Source organism: Falco rusticolus, chromosome 8 (genome assembly GCF_015220075.1).
Source record: "Falco rusticolus isolate bFalRus1 chromosome 8, bFalRus1.pri, whole genome shotgun sequence".
Classification (NCBI taxonomy): Eukaryota; Metazoa; Chordata; class Aves; order Falconiformes; family Falconidae; genus Falco; species Falco rusticolus.
Window position 1 is genome coordinate 21,557,432 of NC_051194.1, and position 20,269 is coordinate 21,577,700.

Sequence of the window (20,269 nt, forward strand, 5' to 3'; positions counted from 1 at the left end):
AATGTTCTTTTGGTTGCTTTTTTGTTTTTTTTTCCTCCACTACTCTCCTTCCTTTTTTCATATTTCCTGCTTATGTTGGCTTTTTTGTTTGTGGAAGGGGTTGGAGTTGGATGTTTAGGGGTTTTTGTTCCTTTTAAGTAATAAGAATGCCAGAAAAGTTTATCATTGAACCTGATAAATTGACATCCTAATTTAATTACTTAAATTTCAGTCTTAAATGAAGTGTGGGGTATTTTTTAAGTTTATATTTACAAATATAAATAAATTAATGCTCTTAATTGTGATTTAATAATACTTCCATTTTTTTGTGTGTGAATATACTTTTTTTCATGCTTTATTAATTCTTCTGCAGTAAAATTCTGCTTCATATGTTCCTGCCAGGAGGGAAGGTCACTGTAATTGGTGTGTGTGTGCGGGTTTTTTGGTACACCTGCTGTACTTGGCTCAGTTCAGTGTTAGATACGGAGTGTCAGCCACTTCAGTAAACACAGGAAATGTTTTGAGGATTTTATGGTATTTAAAAGCATTTAAGTACTTGGTTATAAAAAGGTATAATCCATGAAGTTATCTCATAGTGAGGAGCAAAGCCTGAAACAAAAATATAAATTGCTATGCATAAACTTTTAAACATGTGCAAGGGTTGCTGCTTAAATATCACTTCAAATTACTAAGAGTCATGTCATTTGTTTTTTCCCTCATCACTAAGGTGAGCAGTGCTTGTAGCCTTTAGCATCTAGTGCTGATCAGTATTGGTGAGAGAAATCTCATGCCTTTCTGAAGTTTATTTTATTGCATTTCTTTGTACTGCCAGTCAAAATTGGAGCTGTCAAGAAAAATATAATGAGGCAGACGAAAATTGCACATGTATGGGAGACCTGCCATATAATTCTACCAGTTTTGAATTCTGATTGTAAGTAAATGGGAATTGCCCACAAAATGGCAGTGATGCTTACGGCAGGTGCCTCAGGTTTGGAGCAATTTCCTTTCAAACCTCTGTGTTGTTTTACTCTGTTAGAAGTTGTAAGCTCTTCTGAATAGATTTTGTTATCTTCAGAAACCTTCCTCAGAGCAATTACGAAGTGTGTTGCCTTACTGCTAAAGTATGAAAAAGCTGCTTTGGTGGTATTGTGGGAGATTATTTTTCTAAATTTCAAATTTTCATTAGTAGTTTTGTCCCAGGAAGTCTGTGGTGGGTCAGGTAATTGAACACAGATCTGGACTTAGACCCCTGGTCAATCTGTCTCCATTTGTCTAGTTAATTTTGCTCTCCCTGTGGTGTACTTTCATTTGCTGTGTCTGAACATCTCCTGTTGCGTTTCTTTCCTTTTTTTTTATCCTGCAACTTCAGTCTTTCCTGGGATTGCTTTCACTGGTGTTTCATTGTTTTCAGAAACCTTCTTTATACCTGAGGTTTATATCACAGTCACTGAGGAGCCTGACATACATCATCTTACCTGTTGTGGAACAGTCCTTTTTGAGGAGAACAGTGGTTATGTCTTAAACAGTAAAATAAACAGCCCTCAGCCCTGTTTCTCTGTTTGCAAGGACAAATGGCACCCACTGAATTTATCCATGCTGTGTAGCACTGGGCCTGGCAGGTCATTGAGTGTGGGGCTATGCCCCTGTCTGTAAGAATGTCAGCAGCTATTTTGCAGTCCTCCAAAGTGGTGTTTTCATAACACAGTACTGAGAGTGTACGTTGGACACCCCTGGATTGTGGCTTGAGGTCTTGTTAGGGGTTTTTGAGTGTGTGAGGTCTCTGAGATAAGTGGAGACTTAACTTCATGTGACATATTCATGTTGCCTGTTGGGAGCAGTCCCTGGTGGCCTCCTTCACCTGTGGTTCTCTACAGGGCCAGCACTGTGCCAGGGAGGCTACAAAGGAATAAGCAGCGTGAATGCCTAACCTCATGCATAAGTTTGTCTCCTGGCCCCGTTTTATTTACCTGTAGAGATGCAGCCACTGCTGGATTTTGCTGCTGTTACTTTTTTTGTTTTGTGAGCCATGTGCATGTTCTGTTTTCTTCCAGGGCAGGAAGGCAAGGAGCATAGTTTTTAGGATTTTTCTTCTCCCTGATTCTAGACTGAGGAAAGAAAGTTGATCTATCTTCCCCAGATGCTCTTGAGTTAAAGAAACAATAAACACTGGCTGTCAGTATACATTGCTTTCAGTTCTCCCATTTCTTCCCAATTCATAGCTGTTATTCCATGATTTGGAAAGCATATAATCTAAGACCTTAAATCTTTCTTGGCTTCTCAGGTCTCTCTTCACTTGCCAGGAGGTCAGGACCGAGTGGCATTTGAGGTGCAAACTTTGAGACTGCAGGTGTGAAGAGGAGCTGGATCACCCAAATCGACAGAGGGCAGAAGATGTTTTTGTCAGGGGTTTTCATGTATTGTGCTCACTGAAAACCTAAGTCTTCCAACTTTGCTGAAATTACCCAACTCACTTTACTGACCCGATTCCTTTGTTGCTCATGTCCAGTTGAGTTTTTTTTCTATCTCAAAGTAGAACCTTGAGGTGAAGTTTAGGCATGTTTTACGATGAGGGTGGTAAGACACTGGAATGGGTTGCCCAGAGGAGTTGCGGATGCCCCATTCTTGGAAAAGTTTAAGGCCAGGTTGGATGGGGCTTTGAGCAACATGATCTTGTGGAAGATGACCCTGCCCATGGCAGAGGTGTGGACTAGATGGTCTTTGAAGGTCCCGTCCAACCCAGACTTTCCTATGGTCATTATATGATAAGTGATTTCTAGCTCCTAGTGGAGTTTTGTCTGAACCAGGGAGCAATTATCACCACCACATCTCAGCACAAAAAGGCTGTTATTCTTGCAAGTAGAAAGTGGGGACTCTTGCTTTTCAGGTATTGATCCTCTGGCCTACATATCAAATACATAATTTAGTTCAAGAACCAGTGAAGATCTTGAGAGCTATGTTACATTCATTAATGTGGCTTTATAACCAGGAGAACTGAAGGAAAATGATGGCTGAGATTAACTTTCTTCAGCTGGTGATTAATTTTTCCTTAAAACTCTGGAGTGGTGAATTATACTAGAAATGAACAGTGTCAGAGTACACTTATCTTTTTCTGTCTGCTGGAGAGCTGCTCAATCATGTGTGGTATTTTGATGAATTTCTGTGTCCTTGTGACTAATTATTTATGAAGTCTGGCTTGTTACCAGTTGTTCTGATGCTTTCCTGATGCCCTTTTTTAAGGGATCTGCCTTTTCCATGTCCTTACAGGGACAAAGTTGGCCTGTCACAATCTGTAGCAACGCTAACTTGGCAGGCCTACATCCTTCCTTGTTAATGTATGCATTTTTGAAATCAGCTTGCTTCTGCCAAGTGTATGAATGACCTAATATGAGGCACATCTGTAGACTTCAGCCTGTGATCCCACCTGTGTCTTAGTTGCATTCTAGTTCCTTCATCGCCTGCAGGACTAGAGACTTTGAAAGTCTTGATCTGAACTCCTGCCACTGGACCAAACGTAAATTTAACTGGTTTACATACTTCTTTAGGGGACAAAACAACTACTTTAGATACTATGATTAATAGGAGTAAAAGTTTGGAGATTGGAAGGCTGAAATATGATTTGATAAAAGCATTTTTTCTAATTGGTGGTTCTGTTTAATAGCTGCAGGAAAAAATAACCAGTGCTTCAGTAATACAGTTATTTACCTGTGTGGTAAGGAGACTTGTTTCCCTGTAAGGTTTCGAATTACTATTTTCTTCTTCTTCTTCTCAGTCGTCTTTGTCTTTAGTAGCAGTTACCTTTATTTCAAACCTTGCAAAAGGTTAAGACATGCCTTGTGCATGTATGTTCCCGCAGGAGCTAGATTAAGGACTGTAAAGCTCACAGAGAGTATTGGTGATACTTAATGAGAGGTAATACCCTGCTTTTAAGCTGTATACCTTCCTATCAACTAACACTGTCAGTTTGGATACCTGTTCCCTTTGAATGTAAAATTAAACCTGGGTGAAATGCTGCGCAATGGAGATTCCGTTTGCTCTTGACCAGGTGGTTGTATCTTTGCCTGTTTCATGGTAGCTGAAAACAAAAGAAAGATTGTTCTTTTTTTGACAGTGAGAAAATCCCAGCTTTTTTCTCAGCTGGGAAGTAAAGAAAAGGATTTTAAATTGGTATTTTCTAATCTTGGCTGCCTTGCAGCTGTACGTGAGTCTCTGCTGCACAGAGAGTTGGTCTAGTGATGGAGTTTATCTTTCTACTACAAGTAGATATAAAAGTGCTTTTATGCTGAAATTGAGAGATGGAAGGAGAACCCCAGAGGGCAGCTTCATCTTTGCGTTCTTCTCGTTTTACACTCTCAAGCTTTCCCCACAGCTCTTTCCACTTGTTAAAATTCCATGCATGGCTTTCCTTAAAAGACTAAAACTGGCTACCTGTCATCCATATAACTCCAGTTGAGGTGGTGGTAAACAAAACCAAACCCCCCCAAACAAACAAACAAAATACCAAAACCAAAAAGCCACAAAAAACAGGCACGACAAACTACCTATTGATTCTTCCCCTATGACAGAATATTTTGACAGATGTTTTTGGCATTGCAGGGATCATTGCTTTGCCTTCAGCTCATAACATCCCTCACACTAATGTAGCTCCTTAATTAAAAACTCACTTTTCTTTATGTGTGTGGCACACTGCATGTTTGATGCAGTGTGCATAAGGGAGCATTTAAATATCTACAAAAGTAGCCAACACTGTATGGATTTGAATGAAACTGTGCTGGAGATAGCTATGTTGTTGTTACAGTGAGGGATCTGAGAAGTTACCATGTTTTTCCATGCTGTTTCTTGAACCATCATGAAAGTCTGGGATTTCAGGTCCTTTTAGACTTGGACCACAGTCTTTTGCTTTTGAAGGATGTGTGAAGCTAGTATTTGTAGTTAACACCTTTTGGATGTTGTGTTGCATCTGGATAGTGCAAAATACAATGAAATCCTCTCTTTTGCCAGTAGTGAACAAAAAGTCATCTTGTATTTAACGAGATGCTGCGTATGACCTTTGTGCTGTCTTTATGAATCTGAATGGCTTGTGTTGCCAGTCTTAACTGGCAACAGCTGCATTGCTTGGTCTTACCTTTGTGCTTGCTTGCCAAATTTCAGCAAACAGTTTTCAGCTGGTGGATCTGATCCATGTAAGTTCGCATTCCAGGTCTTCATGACCAAGAACAACATTTATTTGTAGAACAAGAGCCGTGAGTTCTTCTTTTTCCTTCCGCAGGACAAGCAGGAGGACTTAAAGAAGACAATTTTGGAGGGCATAGAGCCGGGCAAGCATCAGGTGAGGTTGGCCTTTGATGCTTGTAAGCTGCAGCCTCAGGATACATGCTAATGACAAGCATGGCTTTAAGGCACTTAATTTTCTTCAAAAACGCAAGCACTTGCTGTGTAGACCAGACATGTCATCTTTGTCCTGCATTTTCCCTTCTGCTGGGTTTTCTAAACCCCTGTTTTTACGGTATCTCAACCTTCACAAATCCAGTAAGTTATCTCACAGAGTCTGTTAGTATAAGTAGTTATGTTAAGTCTGTTAGCGTATATCTAGCTTCCTGTAAGGTCTTCCCTTTTCAGATACTTTAAACTAGAGGCCTGGCTGAGTTCTAGGTGCCTCTGCTGGTTTGCTCCATATCTCAGGAAGTTTATTTATATCTGGGATAGTTAGGTTGGTGACTGCTAGAATACTGTATCTCTTGATAGGAGTTCAATCTTGAAAATCAGCAAAGTGGCATAGTGTTAAGAATGGTATTGTTTGGCTGTTGTCTTGCATCAAAAACTTCATCTAGATAATTTTGGTTAGAATAACATTTAGATTTCCATTAAATATTCCCTGTTGTCATGGATGATACAAGCTTGTTAAAGAATTGAAGAGAGCAGTTGGACCTTTACTTTGAAAATGCAGATTTTGTTCTAGAACTTTAAAATAACATACAGCATTGGAAACAAACACAAAAAAAATATATCCTGATGAATAGTACTTGCCAACCGTGAATACTTGTGAACCAAGGGGAGTAATAGTGTGTGTGTGCGCGCGCCCTTGTGTAGCTGACCTTGGAATTGCCTAAAATTCTCAAACTTGAGAACTCAAACTTAAGAATAAAAAAAATATTAAAAAATCAATGGTTGTCGTAAGATGCTTCTGATGACTCTGCTTTTGCTCTGCTCTCTGGAGTATTGATTTGTCTAGAAAGAAAATAATTATTACTGACTGGATTCTCTCCTCCATTTTGAGTCCCAGTGGAAGAGGTGCAGATAATGTAAACTTGTACCTGATCTGGGTTATACTCTCGCTTTCCGCTTGCTTCCTATCTGGTACCCAAATCTACAGAAAATTCTTCTCAGGTGTTCCTTGTGTTGAAGCAGTACTAGCAGGAGAGCACATCAGTTGTGCTGTGTTAGGGAATGGCTTTTCTAGTCACAACTGTTGTAGGTGTTCTTTATACCTCTTTCTGATCATATTAACTGCACTTTCTTAGGATTGGAGCAGTGAAGAGTCCTACAGTGCAGATAGCTAGGGAAATTTTCTTTGGCGACAAGCACTCCATGCTAATTTTTGTTCTTACAAAATAAGCATTTCCATGTACTTCATGTTAAAACAAGAAAGTAGTGCATTGGAAGGCTGAATGGAGGATGCTTTTTGACAGCTTTTATGTTCTCTGTCGTGATTTTGATTACCTACCACAGCTAGAAAATACTTGAAATTTATGGCTGTTCTAGGTAAAAGAAAGGATGTGAGTAGACAAAGGCACTGCACTGTCTTAACTGCTTATTTTGGTTTGTTCCAGCTGTTTTCCCTTAAAGCTTGAGTTGATGCTATCTGCTGGCCTTTGTTAGTGCTAAATAAAGTGCTGAAGTAATAGGATTAATTTCACCTTAAAATAAAATATGCATTTCTGTCTTCCAATGTGAAAAATACCATCAAAATGCAGTGATTTGTGAAGATCTACAGCAGGTGGGCACACAAATGGCTTGGTTTGACTGGACTGATGTGTGTGGTACTGCAAGTATTTGAAGTGTATAATAGTTGAGGATTAAGTTCTGCCCCCTTGACGAAGTGACGGTTAAACTGGGCAGAGTAACTGCATTGCATTTAAATGAGGAAGCCTCCTGACATCCCTATTTAAGACTGCACTGTTGAAGTCTGTTAGGAATAGAGAATGTTGCAAATAATATTTTACTGCTAGTTATCTGAAATGCTACCTTTAAATGCAATATAGGATGACTTTTTACTGTCTTGAATCTATGTAGCTAAGATGATCTAATGGCCAAATAAATGTTTCTTCTTGTCATCTTTGCTGTTGCATCAATGGGGATTTAGAAATGCGTATCAAATTGTTTGGGCAGTAATGTTCTCGTCCTGCTCAGTGAGTGAAGTGGCACCGAGTAGTTCTTTGCATCTGTAGTTGCTTTGTGAGTGATTTGCCAGCAGTACCAGGGGTTTACTGTGCATAAGGCAAATGGCAGCGTCTGGCTTTTTATGATCTATTGGCAGTGGCTGAGGAAGGAAGAACTATGCCGAAGAACAGAATCTAAGCATCAGAGCTCCAGGGCATACTAGTAATTCTGGTACATCATAGGGCCACATATTAACGTATGCTTTACATGTCCTGCAAATACTTCTGACATCAGACAATCCAAAAGCATGCATATATTTATCGACAGCTAAGCAGTCATTTGCCCTGGGAATGGAATCTACTTAGTAAATTAAAAAAAGCTACTTCAGTATAGGTCTGTGAGGCTTCCTGTCTGCCTGCGAGCATTATATTACCAAGTAAGCAAAGAAATCAGAGCACTAACGTGGAGTTTAAATGTTTGTTAAAGCAGTGTACGGTAATACAAAGTTCTTATGAAGGTGCAGGAGCAGAGAGTTTCTGCTCTTTCCAAAGCACGTAAGAGGAGAAGGGTTAGGGTAACCCCTGTTATGGCAAAGGTTTGTTTTATGTTTTCTGCACAGGGTCACTCTCCAATAGAAGAGTCAGTCAAGAGAGTACTTCCTTATGTGTATGAACAGAAAGTTAAGGTGCAGCTTGCAACCAAAGCAAGCCATATGTGAAAGGACATATGCAGCCTTTTCAGGAATACTGAAGCTACAGGAAGGAGTTGATTTGTTTTATTAGATCTATTCTTGTCCTTTTATATTTGTAAACAGAAGTATCATCTGTTGCCAGTACTAAATGTTAACTTTCACTGTCAGGTATACATGCAATTCCAGAAGTAAATAGTGAATTTAGAGCTTGGCTTCCTGCATATTTAATTACAAACCCCCACAGTTTTAATGTATTATTGATCAGACTAATATTCAGAGTTCAAATACACTCTCAGGAAGGTGATGTTTTCTCCCCTTGTTGCTACAGGAGGGTTGATATATATTAGTCAGCATTCTTTGTGGTATTGATCATGTCTACATAGCAGGCAAATTTTCTAGTTCTGTAACTTCTCTAATACAGTTGTATTCAACCACGTCTTTCCAGTATTCAGCAGTCTTTTAAATTAGAAAAATTGTTATTGTCATTCATTCCTTTTTTGTTGGTTTGTGTCATCCTTTTGTCATCTTTCTGCTTTATTCTCCAGTCTTTTTATTCAGAGATTTTTTTGTGACCTGCAGTGATTTGTCTCATTTTTATTGCTGGTCCTTTTCTCTGCTTTGAAAATATTGTCTGCAATTCAGACATTATTGCAGTTCTAAAGGTCTGGCATGCAGCATGTGACAGCTTTCAGAACTGTTGCACATCAGTTCATAGTTGTTTGTATACTTCCTGATGCTGGATGATATTTGTGTTCAATAGTGATCCCTTTCTGAGGAGGAAACAAGATATTACTGTTCTCAGTATGTTATGCAAATGAACACATTTGGGTATGTGAGTAGGGAAGCTTCCTTGTGTGATAACGGTATGGGTGTGGTCTTAATGTTTTGTACATTACAATGTGATTTAAATTACAATGTGATTCAATATTTAAGGTAGAATGAAAATTTATTCCAGTCAGTTAGTGTTGGTTACAGTCAGTTTGTAAGAGAGATCTTCTACTGAAACAGGTAATTCTGGTCCCTTCATGAGATGGTTCAAAAGCTGAAACAATGGTATTTCTTCTTTACAATAGGAGCATGAATCCGAAGGTGGAAGAACCCCACTAATGAAGGCTGCACGAGCTGGTCACTTATGCACTGTGCAATTCCTTATTAGCAAAGGTAAAATACTGGTTTAAATTAACTAATCTAAAAACCTTAAAATGCCACTTTACAATTCTGCATGTTTGTGATCCTTCTTAAGAATTAGTCTGATTATATGTATTTGAGCATTTGTCAAACCATTAAGGGTGTTTTGAATTTTACTTGGTTCATGATACAATGAATCACAAAATATTTTGCTATTACTTTTCCTACTCTGTTATATAGATCAATAAATAGATTTGAAGTACAGCAAACATTTTCAGTTTTTTTAAAAAAAATTACTCCCTCCTTCAGCAAAAACACATCCTCAATTACTGTCTGAAACAGTAAAAATTATACCGTGTAGTGATACTGATAAATGCTTAGAATTAAAATTTGAAAGTTAGTGCTTTTTACACCGTAAGTGTTCCCTCTCTTACCACTTAGGAGGCCCACTGTTACTGTCATTGCTGCATTGTCTTTACAAGATGAGGAAGATGATGTGTAGAAGCCGTCAGTTATTCAAAAACCCTTCTTTTATCCTAGAAGTGTGTATGAATTAGGAAGATTAGAAAGGTTTATCCTATTCCAGACAATACTGTACTACTTGATACTTTCTTTTAAAGAATTTCCTTGTTTAATTCTGAGATCATCTTTTTATAGGTGCCAACGTTAACAGAGCTACAGCTAATAATGACCACACGGTGGTGTCACTGGCATGTGCAGGAGGTCATCTGGCGGTTGTTGAGCTCCTTCTGGCTCACGGTGCAGACCCTACTCATCGACTCAAGGTATTCACTTAAAAATATGTATTTATCATTGATACTGAAAGAACCATGTAATTGATTTAATGGATTAGTAAATGTGTAATTTTAAATGGTCTAATTAATATCTTGTGTGCTACACCAGGTAGCAGAATTCATCTTCTGACTTTATTTTCAAAATCTCACTTCAGGATGGCTCAACAATGCTCATTGAAGCTGCCAAAGGAGGACATACAAATGTTGTTTCTTACTTGCTGGATTACCCAAACAATGTTTTGTCAGTTCCTGCAGCAGACTTGTCTCAACTCACACCTCCATCTCAGGATCAGTCTCAGGTAAGGAATGAGGAATTTTTATAAAATATCACCTTGTATGTTGTAAAGAAACACTTAGTAGATGTTTATTTAGATGTGAACACATACAATGGAAAGAACTAAAAAAAAAAAAAGTCTGCACATTTGAAAGTGGTAGACTGAGGAAGTTGGTTGGTGATGTCTGCGCAGTGTCCTGAAGAGTGCATGAACCTTGCTCCCTTTTCTGCTGCTTAGACAGGATACTCCTAAACCCTAGTACCTCAAAAGAGTATTATATTCTTGGTTGCATTTGCTTGGTATTTTGTTTCAATAGTTCTAAATCCTTGTGATTGCACCCTCAAATGTTCCAGATTTTGTTTGTTGTTTGAAAGAAAATATATTGTGTAAATTTAGAATTCTGCAAGGCGGAGAGGTAACTTCCCAGTGGAGTTAGTAGATTAAAAGCCTAAAGATTTTTAACAATTTTCCAGCCTACGCAGCCCGAGATTTTGTGAAGAGTAATGTAGTTAACTTTGACATAATACCCATAATAAAATAGCACAGGACAGGTCATTCTAAGAGGCAGCATAGCGTACACAGTTTGGGAAGAGTGGAATGGAGGTCCACTGTAGATTATGTATTTTTGTATTACACTTCCAACCTCTGGTCCATTCAAAAGGTGTTTTTTTTTTTAATCAGTGTGTGTGTCTGTGGCTTTGTTTTTAAGGTTCCACGCGTACCGGTGCATACACTTGCTATGGTTGTACCTCCCCAGGAACCTGACAGAACCCCTCAAGAGAGCTCGCCACCTCTTTTGGGAGTTGTGAAAGGTTAGTATGTAGCCACTTAGAGAGTATATGCATTTTGGAAACTGGTAGGCTGGGGACAATTTTATTAGAGCTTATGCACAGTATAGTCCACTCCATCGATTTTTGAATACTTCTAATGAAGTATAACTGAAAAGTATTTTATGTAGTACATAGTTTTTGCTTATTTTCTTGTATTCTACTGTGTAATAACACTGGTTATTCTAATTTTATTATGCTTATTCTGATTTTTTGGAAGAAAATGACTGCATTAACTGCCATCCTGCAGACTGATTAGAAAAAACATTAATAAATTCTAGGTATGATGTGAATTTTTGAATATTGTATGTTGGCCATCTAGAATAGTCACAACTATTATCCATGAACCTGATATATAAACTTTTTTCTGTTTCTACAGTAGCAATGCAAACACATTGGCACTGTAAAATGGCAGTGCAGATCTGCTTACAGGAGAATTTTTCTTGTATTTCTAATAGTACTCTTGTAAGTAATTGTAACATCAGGGTTTTTGCTTTTAACATGGTTGAACTGACTGGTTAAAACTATTTGCAGTCATTAAATGGCAAATTTAGCAGTTCATTTCCATCTGTGAATTCTGTAACGAATTCTTTGTACCTGCTAAGTCAGCTCAGAAACAGAAGCAGATTCTCAAGTGGAAAGTTAAAAACTGCAACTCCCAATGATTTACAGTTTTGGACAGGGGATATTAAATATTATCCAAAGCTCTATTAGCTAGCTTTATGCAATTCCTTTATTCTGGAAGTGCTCAGTGCTTCCTAAAACAGACAAACAAAAAAACCCCCCAGAGGCACAAATGCAGAGACGAAAAAAAAATTGCATAGCTGATGGTGTTTCAGTGTGCAGCCATGACACTATCCATGCATATGTGCCATGAGTGTGACTTCACAAATGCAGTTACTGTATTATTTTCCTAGGATGTGCAAACTTGGTATTTTGGATTTCATAAAAATATGTACCAAACAAATGAAAAGAACATGCAGCTTCTGGTTCAGCAGGAAAAGCTATATAACAGCAAAAAGCTATATACCAGCATGTGTGCCCTTAAAATTAAATAACTTAGTATTGCAATGTGGATTTGTGTTCTGGAAGTAGATTTTGTAATGCAAGGGAATCAATGGAAGATTAAATGATACTGAGTCAGAAGACTAAAGTTAAAAGCTTGAAGGCTCATGTTACTTAAATTATGAAAACCAAATAGTTGATTGTAGTTTAAGAAATAACTTTTTAAAAAACTTATTTCAAATGTCAGCATATACTTCAGGTATGTTTTTAGCAGTTCTGTGTTGTTTGAACTGGCACAAGGGAGATGCAATTGTTCTCAGTGTTTCAGGACGTGCTTCGTGCATGTCAGCAAAACTAATCTGTGATGTGTTGCAAGGGATGTAACAATCCCAGATGTGTCATTGGGCTGATGAAGCATTCCTGAAAACTGTGTGCAAAGCTGTTGTGTATCTCAGATCTTTAAGGGAAAAATGGTATTTTGGTGATAAACACTGTGTGATCATTGTAGTGATACCACTCTGCTACTTTAACTGTGATAGACTTAGTGTTCTTTGCAGAACTTCCATTCTTGTTATACACGCATGGTTTTAATATCCCAGACTTTCATCATTAGGCTTTTCGGGAGACAAAGAGCAAGAGAGTACAAATAGAGGCGTGTTCATTATTTCCATGGGAAGGAACAATCTTTAAGTTCTTATGTAAGGCAATTGTTTATCCTGGGGAAGACAAATTTCTTGCTTCACAGTTTGAAGTAGCCCCCTGAGTTTTTGTATGAACTCTTAACTGCTTTGAGGAGGGAGAGGAGCACCAAGCCTTCTTAATCTCAACATGGTCTAGTTTTTAAAGACCTGTATTGATTTTGCAAGAAATGCAATAGTAACAGCTTGTTTCTGAAAGAGTTCTTGGCAAATCAGGTGTAAAACTAGAATACACTTGTATGTTACTGTTACGATTCAAATATGGTTTGAGATTTTTCAAGAGGAATTTATGATCTACTTTTGAATTACATTGTTAATCTTCAGTAAAGTAAGAAGACATGTGGAATAGTTGCCATTTAAATGCTTTGCCAGAATAATTATTCAACATAAATGTTCAGCAACTGGAAAGAGAAACATTTCGGAGCTGATGGTGATCTAGAGAGACTCTGAAAAGGTGATATGCAAAGATGGCAACCTCCTAAAGACCTGAAGAAAAACCAAGTGAAAGATGGGGCAGAATTAGTTCACAGGACTGAACAGATTTCAACTCTTAGGTGCTTAGAAAGGATTGTTTTTTAGTGCACTGTTTAGCATGTGTCTGTTGTGTCCACGTAAAAGTGAAATCCCAGTGAAGTTCAGCTCTTTGTGCTTTCATGGGGGAGAGGCAGGAAATACCTACCTTGGTGTTTTGTATTTGCTGCTGCCCTTGCTTGAACACAGTCAGAATTGCTCAGCAGCATGTACCAGTTCTGATGCAGCAGCTCAACACAGAGTCTTTTGACTAGGTAAAACAAATGTGCTATTTCTGCAGGACCAGTGGGTCTCTCCTGGTTTACACTGTGAGGGAGGTGTAAAGCACAGTTGCTATGATGCAGCTTCAAGTGCCCTTGCATCTGGTTCCCTGGGGTGAGGGGGGGTCTTAATGCCCAGCACCTAAAGTGGTCAAAAGGAATGTTGTTGGATTCCTTCAGGAAATCGGCTGGTGTAATAGTGTTGCCATTGATAATTGTGTCTAGTTTATAAATGCAAGCTAATGTTTTTAATAAGAGCAAGATTTGAAGCTCCCATTGGTGTTTGTGATTCTGCCTTAGTCTTTTGCAGAGTGTGCCTGGTGAGCGGAGTGGCTTGAACCCATGGTATGTTTTTAGAACATCATTGAGAAACAAACATGCTAGTGCAACAAGGGGGAGCTCAGGAAGCTGGTGGGAAGCATCAGAGTGGTTTTCTTTAGTCAACATATTTGAACTATGTCAAATTTTAAAGTGGTCTATTTTTGCAGGCTGAGGTATCAGTTATTTTGTATATTTTTCTCCAGATTCGTTTTATTTCATCGCTAATCTGAAATAGTGCTTACAAATGAACTAATTGTGTTAACTGAGTGCTTAAAACCTATCAATGTGCTGTCATTAGACTTCTCTGCTGTTGCTTTTAAGTGGGTAGTAACTTGCAGTGTTTCTCATTTGGCGTGCATGTTTGTTTAGAATTCTGCAAGACCTAATAGGCTTAAGTTAGTCATGTGAAAGCTGCCCACATATGCCTTTGATCCCTGGGAAGGAGACCAGCCTTCCCTTGAAGTTGAGTAGGAGTTTTGGAATCTGTAAGCTTTTTAAGTTAGACCTTCAGTATGCAATATTCCCTGTATCCTCACGCTAAGTCTAACAGTAATGGCTTGGAGAAAGGAAATAAAATGAAACTCTATGTAACTTTAATAGCTACAAATTCATGAAATACATTTTAATGCAGTATCTGTCTTCTGTGCCTCATACTGAGTTATATACTGACAGAGATCTCATGAATGTATGATTTAATTGAAATAGGGTCCAGGTTAACAGAACTAGAAAGATTATATTGTCCTCACTGGGGTGAAGGCATTAAGAAGGCAAGATGACATTCTTGCTTTTCCATTCTGACTCCTTTCAGACTTCTCTAGTGTACAGTCCAGCTGTCTACTCATTGTTTCACGTGCCTCAGCATCTTCTGATTAACTCTTGCCATTTTCTCCATATTTTCTGCCTGGGTCAGCAGCTGACCTGGTTGTCCAGGAGCTTTCTAACTTCATTAATGCTTTCTTAGCAGACTTAAAGACTTGTTATTCTTTTATGCGAATCTTTAGTAGTGCAGGCAGATGAGTTAAAAACAAGACACATGTAGGTCCCCAAGAGCACAAGATTATAGAAATCTTTTCATGGTAGTTCATGAAATTCTGCTCCTTTGAAGCTTCAGCCACCTTGCCACTGACTAATTTAATTACATCTTAGCAATTTTCCATTTAGATACTGTCAAGCCACCAGAGGAAACTTTGGAAGACTGAGATTGGAAAGTAACTCAAATTTTTGAATGTCAGAAAATTGAGTTAAGTTTGGCTTGGTTTCAACCATGTAACCATTGCCTTTTGGTTAATATTACACCTATTCCCTGCAAGTTTTCCATATAAACAGTTGCAGGATTGATAAAGATTGGCAAAAATACTGCATGGTTCACAGCATGAACCATGTAGTGAAAATGCAAACTCCTCTGACCATACAGCCCTCCACAGATTGTCCTGTCCTTTATAAAGAAGAATTAAATATGTATTAAAAACTATGCAGCGGATTGATTTACTTGGGAAAGGTAGAGTATTTTTTTTGTTGCCTAATTAGCAAGATTATATACTATTGTACTTTGTGTGTATTCGGATTGACTGATTGTTGCCCCAGGTTCTTAGAGCTGAATTTCTTACTCATATGTAGTAGTTAAATACAGAACTTTGGTGAAAATTCAATGTTGAGCTCATCTTATTCCAGTTGATAAGGCTGGTGAATTTTAATTGCAGACTGCAAATCTAACTCCCAACTTTAAGTGAAATCAGAGTTTTAAAAAAACCTAAACTGCAAAAACAGTGAAGAAGCAATTCTGTTAAAAAAAAACAACACAGAGGTTGTAGTATGGATTTGTTTTCCTGATATCTGTCTTTTGTGAAGTGAGGAACAGACTGTATCTGGTTTTTTGGTTGGTTGGTTTGTGTTTGGTTTTTGCTTTTGGGGTGGTTGGTTTTGGGGTGGGTTCTGGTTGATTTTTGTTTGCTTTTTGTGTTTTTAGTTGGTTGGTTTAAGTTCTAAGTAATATTATGTGTCAGGATGACATGGTGATTCATACAGATTTATATACTAGGCATCAGTTCCAGCAGAGAAGATATATTTGAATGTACAAATGTGTATCTTACAATTGACCTTTTTCTTACTATCATTTTTTAACGCTGGAAAAATCTTTTGGAATTTAACTGTTTGGATTTGGATCAATTTTTTTAATCTCTTTTTTTTTAAAAAAAAAAATAAATTAACAACTCCAGAGATTGAGGAGCTGTCAGCAAGTCCCAGAATTTAATCTAATAAGAAGTGAAGTATAATACAACAAATTCAGATGGTGGCCAAGGTGAAAACCACTAACCTGAAATGCAAGTTGTGTTGCCAGAAACTTTCTGATGAGTATGATGGATTGTAAAAAAACAACACAACCCAACAAAATTCTTGGGTCTTTCTAATTTTTTGAAAAGGCCTTAAAAATAAAGCAGTACTTTTTCTTAAACCTCTGTTGCTTGCTCTAAAATACAACAAATGTCTGTCCTTGCTAATTGATCAGTTAGTGCTTTTAGGGTAAGATCTGAACTAGGCTTTGTTTAAGTAAGAAACTTACTTGTGTACTTCATGTTTCTTGAATGCTTCCTTAGAGTATGTATCTCAGTCAGACTTGCAGGGGACAGTGCAAATACTTGCCTGTGCTACCACTGTACAGTATGAGACCGTGATTTGAGTGTTAGCAAATGTAGGTAGTACATCTAATAACAATGTCATTGGAGTCAATAAGCTAGTTTTAGCTAGGTTTATTTTGGACCAGTAGCATCTCATCTGTGCTACTCCATTCATTGCGAAAGGGCATATAAATTACTTCTTTCCTGGGAGAAGGTGACATCCTAAGGGTTAGAAGCCAGGGCTAGAAGAGCAAGTTCCTCGAGAATGAATCATAAGCACTCGGGATGAAGTATGGTGTTGGACTTGTTCATAAACAGCAACCCTATAAAGAGTGAATATGTTTTAAGCAAATTCAAATTAGAAGAGTTTAATTGCTTAGGAGAGCTATCTGAGGATTATGAATATGAAGGTTATTTTTTCAAACTTTTGTTCAGTGTCTAGGACCTTTAAATGTTACTTGCAGCCGGAAGTCATTAAAAACTGGTAATGCAGTCCTCCCTACATAATATTGGGTGGTCAAGAGACCAGTAATGGTGCTTGTGGGAGGCTTATCTGGGTGAATGGACTATTCCAACTCAGGTACTTAAGAGATTATCTGCAGTGCATGGGAGAAGTACAGGAGTTTTCTCTAGGAAACATCTACCTCTCATTTCTTGGAGAAAATAATAAGACAGAGAAATGGATGGGAAGCTCTGTTTGTGCAAACCAGGTCTTGCCCCAGGTCATGTGTGCTGGTCAAAAAAACTGGCTGAAGATGCATGCTCTGCAGGAATGGTGGTGAAGTCTGAGTTGGTCAAGTTACGAACTGGGACCAGAACCTGTGGGAATATGGAAATAAAAATAAAAAAGCAATTGATGCTACTGTTCACAAAATAAATTGGGAAACAGTAATTTTCTTACTCTGGCTTTCCTGGAGTGCCCATAACCACTCTGGGTTTTCTGCCAACCGAACAATTGATTGTCCTGCAGTCATGATTACCTGAAGGCAGGGGGTGTTTGTGTAGCAACATCTGGATTTTATTGATCCTCAAGTCTTCATTTCATACTAAACAAGTCCTCTAAAAGTGGTGAAAACAGTTGCTTTAGAAGCTAGATTGACTACTTAATATTGCTAGCTCTAATTTTGTAGTAGGTTAGTTGTGTACAAGATTGCTCCACGAAAAAGATAAATGAACAGTGACAAAAAGTTAAAGTAATTATTATCTGGCCTGTGATTGGATTTTTAAGTCTTACTGCACTCACGTATTTCAAATGTGAAAGTATGAAGTAGTATCTTGTTCAGAATTATTTACTAAAATGGGCACAGTGTTTTTCAGAGTATTATAAGAGAGATTTGGATAAAACAGGAAATCGTTACTTTAAAATACTTCCAATGTTATAATATTATATTACAATGCTTATGTATTCAAAGCTGCCAACAATGTCTTCTCCACCTCTGGTCTGAAGTGGCTCTTCAGGTGTGCATGTCAGGTTTAGCAATCTTTCTTCCTATTGCTCATCCTCCTCCAGTATCCCCAAGAAGACAGGTTGCAACTATTTTCTGGCATGGAAAGGGTGATCTGGAACCTGGAAAATGGCCCAGTTAACTAATTAGAAGCTGATTAAATTAAATCTCTGCACCTCTTCTGAAACTTGAGAGCCCAGCGCTTCACTTCTTGGTTTCCTAATGTCTGTCTTCAGAAACTGTCCCAACTTTCTGTGGTCATTTCTGGTCTGACCCGCTGTGTGGGGAGCACTGCTTGCTGTGAGACCGGCCTTGGCTCCTCTGCTGAGTCCCAGCCTTCATACGAGGCTGCACTTCTGCTCTTTACTTGTGCTTGTAGAAGTTTTCCTATGACAGGCTTGTTTTCTCCCCAGGTGGGACTTACTGAGAGGGATAATATTGGTACTTTATTGTGTGGGGACTCTTTGAACTGCAGGCTTTCTTTCCTACAGAGTGATGGAAGCTGTCCAGAGCTGCCAGGTCATGGGAATACTTTGCATTAGGATGGAAATGGTAGATGCAGTAACCTTAGGAACGACATTAAACAGAGCAGTGCGAAGGGTTCCCATCTTAGCTGTGTCTTAAAGGCAGGGTTAATTTGCAGTTAGCTTTCTATAACATTTCTGCTGCTTCAGCAGCGGAGCAGTTTAGTTTCAAAAGACAGCAACTAACTTTTATTAGTTTCTAACAAAGATATAGACAAGCATTTCAGACATTTTTAGTGAGTGAAAATAGAATTTTCAAGAGTGGTCTGCAAAACTTAAGGCACATTTTTTTAAAATTTAAAGGGTAACTATATAAACTCTTAAGTATACTACAAAGCCAAATAGCCAGTGGCTTGATCTAAATATCCACCAGTCAGCACAAAGCAAGTTATTGCTAAATTTTAGTGAAATTCTTTATTGTCTTCTGAAAAATTGTCTTGGGACTCACAGTTCAGAGACTAAATAATAGTAATTATTGGAATAGGTATTCAGCTGGAACTACTGACAAGGCAGTTGTATAAAGTACCAAGTTGGAAAAGAGCTTACTGAAGGGTGTCGACAGTATTTGTGGGATGATGGCATATTTCCTGGGGTTAAGATTGTTGTTTTTTCCCTTAAATTTGGAATATGGTTTGCTTTAACTCCAGAGAGCCTGGTGAAGGTATTCGGCACAGAGTTGGTTCAATTCTATTTTAATATTCTTTCTTTTTATAAGGGAAAAATCTCTTTAAAGAAAAAATTCTCACATTTGTTTGCTTTTTCAGTTAGTTCCTCAAAAGAAGATTAATTTCAGAGTAAGGTGTATGTGACTCTGGTTTTGACAGCAATGCAAAATGAAGTAATTTTTGCATTAGTGTTTTAGTGAAGGAATGCCCAGAGAGAAATAAATCGGTGTTTGAGGAAACTTAATCCTTCCAGAGCTAGTGACTGATCTGGCACTTAATTCCTGCACTCAGATTTTCACTTAATTGTGTGATGTGTAGGTAACTTTATTAAGCCATGGCTCAAACTGTACATAACTTTAATTCCCCATTTAATGATTAGTTTTATGAGTCTGGTTTTTTTAAGTTACAGATATCACTGTTTGGGTATAGCAAATGAGTGTTAGTGCAGAAAATTATTTGATCAGGCTAAAACTTTACACATTTGTAGTTAAAGTTTCTTGCACGGATGTCATAATTAAAATTTCAGCACTTAATCAATTCCTTATGAGCAAGATCTGACTGGAGGCTTCACAGGTGTGGCATTCAGGAAAGTAACTTTGGCTTGCTTGAAGGCAGTAAGCTCTCAGAGAAGCACTGCCCTGGCTTGGTGTTCCTTGCTAGTTTTATATTGAAGTTTTAAGTCTTAATAGTGACAGAATTGTTAATTTGTTACTGGAAAGAGGGAGGCAAGCAAGCTGTTAATTTTGTCTCAGAACTTTTAAAAAGGTGCTAGATCGCCAAAGATTTTTTTGTATACATTAAGTCTGTACTGACAGGGTTCTGTTTGTAACATGAAGGTGGAATGCTCTAGTGTTTGGAGCAATTACAGTTCAAAACAGTGATCTTACTATAGAGTTAGTCTTCTCTCAAATACAGATTACTCTTGGTTTTAACTGTGCTGTTGGAAGTTAGCCTCTGGAAAATAGTCTTAGTTTAATTGCTGTGCACATCAGAACAACTTTGGGAACTCAGTAAATTATTTAAATTGCCTTATTCTTCTTGCTGATTGCATTTCCTGGATGCATTGTCATGTGTCAGAAACCGTAAAAGTTCCTTATTCCTTAAGATTAAAATAGCTGTGTTCAAAGGGATATT

General features: G+C 38.0%; 1 protein-coding gene across 22 annotated transcripts in view; it reads left to right on the forward strand.

Annotated features, from left to right (window-relative positions):
* LOC119152012 (ankyrin repeat and KH domain-containing protein 1) overlaps window positions 1-20,269 on the forward strand; it is a 117,101-nt gene that overhangs the window by 56,820 nt on the left and 40,012 nt on the right. For 15 of the 22 annotated variants that reach the window (XR_005105645.1, XR_005105644.1, XM_037396545.1 and 12 more), the window contains exons 11-15: window positions 5,246-5,305; window positions 9,121-9,208; window positions 9,833-9,960; window positions 10,125-10,268; window positions 10,954-11,056. Coding sequence is in view for 20 of the 22 variants with exons in the window: in XM_037396545.1 (XP_037252442.1) it covers window positions 5,246-5,305; window positions 9,121-9,208; window positions 9,833-9,960; window positions 10,125-10,268; window positions 10,954-11,056 (523 nt within the window). In the remaining 2 variants the exon portion in view is untranslated. Of the gene's footprint in view, window positions 1-5,245; window positions 5,323-9,120; window positions 9,209-9,832; window positions 9,961-10,124; window positions 10,269-10,953; window positions 11,057-20,269 lie in introns of those variants that run through there. The other 7 variants (XM_037396561.1, XM_037396550.1, XM_037396559.1 and 4 more) reach the window with 2 other exon arrangements.